The sequence below is a fragment of the Microtus oregoni genome, unplaced genomic scaffold (assembly GCF_018167655.1).
Source record: "Microtus oregoni isolate MIOR12 unplaced genomic scaffold, Mior012 000033F_ref0000390, whole genome shotgun sequence".
Taxonomy (NCBI): Eukaryota; Metazoa; Chordata; class Mammalia; order Rodentia; family Cricetidae; genus Microtus; species Microtus oregoni.
The window spans coordinates 10,380,225-10,386,224 of NW_024543092.1; the positions used below are offsets into that span (position 1 = coordinate 10,380,225).

At 40.3% G+C, this 6,000-nt stretch overlaps 1 protein-coding gene across 1 annotated transcript in view; it reads left to right on the forward strand.

Moving 5' to 3' along the window:
- Ppp1r14c (protein phosphatase 1 regulatory inhibitor subunit 14C) overlaps positions 1-5,766 on the forward strand; it is a 96,498-nt gene extending 90,732 nt beyond the window's left edge. The window contains exon 4 of the mRNA XM_041679951.1: positions 4,192-5,766. Coding sequence (XP_041535885.1) covers positions 4,192-4,266 — 75 coding nt within the window. The 3' untranslated portion in view covers positions 4,267-5,766. The remainder of the gene's footprint in view (positions 1-4,191) is intronic.
- Positions 5,767-6,000: the final 234 nt, after the last annotated feature.

Sequence of the window (6,000 nt, forward strand, 5' to 3'; positions counted from 1 at the left end):
TCTCAGCCAACAACATCCCCTTTTTTACTGAGCCATGGTGGCTTTCTCTGCCTCTTCTCCCCTCCGCATCCTACACCCATGTTCAGCCTAGCAAGAAGGTCTGTTGGCTCTGCCTCTGAAATGCATGCAGAATCTATACTCTTGTTTATTTCAGTGTTGACCGTGGCATTGATTGCCAGGTTCACTACCATAGCACCAAATTGATGTGCCTTCCTTCCATGCATGTCTTCAAAGCCCATACAGCTTCCAAAAGGTTATTTCAGACACTTAAATTAAATCACATTGCTCTATGCTTCAAGGCCTCCCGTGGCTTTCCGTGGCAAAGACAAGACTCTGCTATGTGGCGAACCATGTCCTGACTGTCTGGCCCTATGAACCCCAGTATTTCCCTACCCACTCACTCTGGCATTCTGTTCCAGGGATACCCATCTCCTGACTTACTCATTTGAAGGTCTCTGTACTTGTACTGTCAGCAAGCCCCTCCAAGCCTCCTCTAAAATGGCCAGTTTTCTGAGTAGGATTTCTATTGCTGTGAAGAGACACAGTGACCATGGCAACAACTACAAAGGAAAAGATTTAATTGTGGTGGCTTACTTACAGTTCAGAGATTTAGTCAATTTACACCATTGTAGAAAGCAAGGCAGCATGCAGGCAAACTAAAGCTTGGTGCTAAAGAAGGGGTTGCAAGTTCTTGCATCTTGATGCACAAGCAGCAGGAAGTGGTCTGAGATACTTGTTGTGGCTTGAGCGTATAAGACCTCAAAATCTGCCTCCACAGTGTCGTACTTTCTTCAACAAGGTCATACCTACTCCAACAAAACCATACCTCCACTTCGTTTTGGAGCCATTTTTTTTTTCAAACTACCACACCAACTAATTCAGGCCTCAGTTCAGAGGTCACTTCTTCAAAGGGACAGCCCCCACCCCCTGTCTAAATCTGTGTCCTCAGTTCAAGGCTATTTTTTTTAATAAATGAGCTATATTGTTACTGGTTGAAAGTATCTTTAAGATACAGACATAGAGTCATTTAGGTATTCTTGATTAGAAATCCTTGAGTCTTCCTGGAGAATCATCTGGAAAATTAACTGTGTCTTTCTGGACAAGGGCCATGGCCACATCTCCATATGGGGAATACATATTGGCCTTCTTGTTTTTCACATATTCAACTGAGCACCCAAATGTGCAAATTTAATGGATAATTTAAACAGGCATTATGTATTTGTGTTAGTCAGGACTCTAAATGAACAGAACTGATGTATATTAAAAAAGGAGTGTTATTAGACTGACCTCCAGGATCCAGTCTGGTTGGTGCAAGGGTAGCTGTCACAATGGGACATCCAGTGAAGCCAGTGAACTCAGTAACATTTAGTCAACAAGGCTGGATGTCTGAGCAGTCCCTGTCTAGGGCTGGAGACCCAGAGGGTTTCTGGAGAGCTAATGGTTTTCGGTCTATGCTGGAATCCTAAAGAAGTTGGGTTTAATACCTGCTTCAGCAACAGGGTAAACAAGGGTCAGAGTGAAGGCAAGCAGCCAAAAAATAAAAGACTCCTTCTGTGGTATTTTATGTGGGCTGCACTAGAAAGTGTAGCTCAGATTTAAGGTAGGTCTTCCTACCTCATATAATCTGATTAAGAAAATCCCTCAGAGGTGTTGCCTATTAAGGTAGATTTTAGTTTATTCCGGATGTAATCAGATTGATTGACCACCAGGATTAGTTGTCACATGTACAGACAGTATATTAGGTCTATCAAAGTTATGTTTCTATAAAATCAAAATGAAGGATCAGCAAGATGACTCAGATGATAAAGGCACTTGCTGTCAAGTTTGACTGAGTTTGATGCCTGGGACCACTTGGTGGAAGGACAAAACCAAAACCCCAAGGTCGTCCTCTGATCTACATGTTTGTCATAGTATAACACACACACACACACACACACACACACACAATTAATTATAAGCACAAATTGTAATATTGAAACATTTTAATCTCTGAGATTCACCTACATTATGATTAATTTTTGTGGAACTTGAATCTGATTTAAATGATAAAGCCACTTTTGTCTCGAGGGAGAAGGCCTTCTGTTTAGGGTATGCTGCTCCTCATGAATTTTTATCTTTACTTTGTGAAAATTTTATTAAAACAGTAGAAAATTAGCAGAGTTATTCATGAAATAAATGATGAGGTTAGTGATTCTGACCTTGGATTTTATCAAAAGAGGAAACACACAGTGGACTACTGGGCCCCTGCCGCTCGTTTGCATGGCATTCGTGTACGTAACAATGGTTTGCATAGCCGTTCCCAAAACAGTGAAAGGAAAACTGAACGTGCCAGATGCTATGGGCTGTGAACAATGAGAAACTTAGCTTTGCAAAATGCAAGTTAGATACAAATGGGGAAAATGATGTCATTTCAATCATGAGCATTCTTTAAATTAGATAGGTGTGCGGAAACACAAAATGGGGCTTTCATCTTGCTCCTCTGCTGTCCTCTGTGAGGGATGGCAGGCATTAAGATGGGTGAGTTCTCTGCCCAGCTTGTGGGACCAGTCTCCAACAGGAATTGTCTGGACTGAGGACAGTTATTGACACACATAGATTTCACTTATACCGTTGTTTATAATTTGGAAAATGCCAGAAGCATCCGTGAATCTAGTACTGAGGAATTTAGAATTGATGCTGCCTATAAAAGGACTGTGTAGCCAGGAGCATTAGCTTTTAGGAAGACTTTCTTGTAAGTGGGGAAAAGCTTGGCATGATGTCAAGTAGACAAACAAGGATCACACAGTGTGATCTAAGTAGCTAAAATCAAGGTTTACGGCAGCAAATCTGTTAAGTGCGATTAATTCAGAGTATACCACTCCTGGTTTCTGTTTCCCAAATATTTAAGCAAAACACATATTAGTTTTATACTAGCAAAGACTATTAAAAATCAAATTGTGGTGGTGGTAGGCAAAGTATCACATGCTACAGCTTATTATGGGTTGGGTGGGGTCAGAGAACAGTGCAGGACTGACAGAGCCTGGGTCTTAATGACTGCAGGTGTAGCTGGCAGGAGGAGACTGCCAGAGAGTTAGTTTTTGAAAGGCCTCCACATAGTTAAGCCATGATACTTTCATAAGATCAGTTTATCTGTGTCTACTCTCAGTTGGCCCTGGTATGACACGTAATTTTATTATTTTTCACCAGCCAGAAAGTCCGGCTGGCTACCAGCTTTGTCTTTACAAATACAAAATAGGAAAAAGATGGAATCACTTCTTAATACATGCGACTTTGATAGCAGATGAGCATTTAAAAATACAAGGCAAAAATGACAGTTTCTTAATGGTACAAGAGAGTTATTGTGGGTCAGTACTCAGCCTTTGGTTTTTGGTCTCCAGGCAATCACCGGGACTAGGGATATGACTCCATCTCTGGGATGCTTGCCTAACTTGCTCGAAGCCCTGGATTTCACCCCAACTCTGCACAAATCAGTCATACAGTGCAGATCAGGAACCCACTTCAGTGGGTCTCCCCAGCATTTCTTTGTGAATAAATTTGGTGAGAATAGAAAACAGAAGCACGTGCACAGCAGGGATTTATTCTGCAAGTTTCAATGCAGGTGTGTGTAGACACCGATCTGTAACACCAAATGTGATTTTGGTTGTTTGTTTGTTTGCTTGTATGATTTACAGAAGAAGAAAAAATCTCAAGGATCCTTAGCATGCCCCAGAGCAGAGCTTCTAAAACCTTATCTATTAGCAGTACCTTTTTATGCAAGAATTTCTCTGTAATTAGTATAATATTTATATTTATTCTTTGATATTTGCCTTAGAAAAATTATAGGTATTTAAAACAGGAATACAAATAAAACACCCACTGACAGTAAATTATAAAGACATTTATAAATTATAAAGAAATTTATTTTAAAACAATTCTTTGTTATACATGTAGCTTACCATTTATTAAAACAAAAACTTTTTTATTCTAGCAATGTACTTGTTTATTTTTTCATAAAGAGGTAAACATGGTTGATTATTTGAAACTTCAGGGTATAGAACATTATATATACGTGTGTGTGTATGTGTGTGCACGCACATATATATAAAGTAAGCAATTCACTCACTGCAGTTGACATCAGTGACACTAGACACATTTCTAGGCACAGGTTTTAATAACGTGGCCTCTTGTATTAACTTCCTTCATGTCTTTTAGGAATTCATCAGGGAGCTGCTTTCCCGGATAAGAGGCATGAGGAAGCTGAGCCCTCCGCAGAAGAAGAATGTATAATCTTGGAACAGGGTAGAATTCTCTCGGAGACGAAGAAAGCGACCTGGGATTTGGACGTCACGAAGACTTTTATTAAATAACCATAGTTGTCTTTTACAAACAACATTTTTTGGTGTGTATGTGTGTGGAGGGGGGGTTAGACATTTATTCAAAAGTGTTCCTTCTTTTGTTACTTTAAAGGGTTTTTGTTACTGTAATATTTTAATGGCAAAGCTATCACAACTTGGACTGCAGCCCAAACAAGGACTGTAAAAACAGATGTATCTGTAAGGATGGGCGGAGCCAGGCAGTGTTTTCTGTTAAGGACTCAGCATAATTAGGATCTTACTCTACAGGGAAGACGGTTTTCTTGTGGTCAGTTTGATGAGACATTCTTAAGTTATACATTTGACTGAGATGTCAAAAATGTCTCATGGTTGTATATATATATATATATATCTACAAACTCTAAGTCAAAAATAGAATGTGACCTCTATCTCATGTTAATGGAATAAACCTGTGCCTGTCCTGATAGAAGAGGTCACAGGATGTGTGTTTTCCAGATGCCTCCTGGCATTCTTCATACAAGTGTGGTCTACCTTCGGCATCCACTTTGTTCGCCAAAGTGGAAGAATTAGGTGTGTTCATTATTATAATGAGCCATACGACACACATGTTGAGTTGGTCAAGGGCTTACTATATGGACTTTCATTTTTTTTTTCATTGGTTGAGATGCTTCGCCAGGTCAAGTCCTTATTGCCTCATTGTGGTCTTTTGAAGTTTTATGAACTTTTAATTTCAAGAACCAACCAGATTTCTAAAGAAATGCCCACACTTCCTGAAGAGAGTTTTGCAACGGAGAAAGGAAGCCCCATGTAGCAACGGGCTCTCTACTTTCAATGCAATACTGTGTATTATCTCTGTCAGTGAAAGTCGGCCAAAGGGAAGCCAACAGATTGAATCTCTTCCTCCTTAGAAGTAGATTCTGGCCCCTTCTGTGCTTGGATACCATCAGTCTGGAAGTGTAAACTGAGTATTGAGAAAATGTAGCGATGGGAAGACCCCACAAGATGCTTGTTGGTTTAGAAGCATGGCTTCATCTCTGGTTTCTCTCAGTGGTTCATGGTCCTAATTGTGACTTTGATTTCCATGTTGGGAGTTAGGCCTGAGTGCCTACCCTTATCCTTCAGTTACATACCAGCTCTTTAGAGAAGAATTAAAATTCATATGGGATGTAGGCGGGGTGAAAAGTGAGTAGAAACCCTTCCTTTCTTCCAGGAAGCCCCTACTGCCTCCCCCTGGAAACCCTGCCTGCTGTAAGAAGTCTCCAGGTGGCCCTGTCTGAAGACAGGGACGAGGCATTTTATATCAAGGGTGCTTTAAACATATTTTATTTTTTAAAAGAACTATGTTTGTGAATTTTCTGTATACTGGCAAGCTTTTGGAAATGTATTTAATTTTGTAATGTTTACCAATGATTTATTTACAAGCTATTTACTCAAATAAAGGGAGCTGCTTACAAGCTTGTCTGTGCGTATGATGATTGCAGATTATGCAAGGCCGTGTTCACTTTGTGCGTATGATGATTCCAGATTATGCAAGGCCGTGTTCACTTTGCGCGTATGATTGCAGACTATGCAAGGCCGTGTTCACTTTGCTGCATGCTCTGCAGATGAAGATGCCGAGCACTCAGAGGGCTAGCCCCTCATTTTCCAAGTATGTGCCAGCATTTAATCATGACATTTTTCTTGGTGT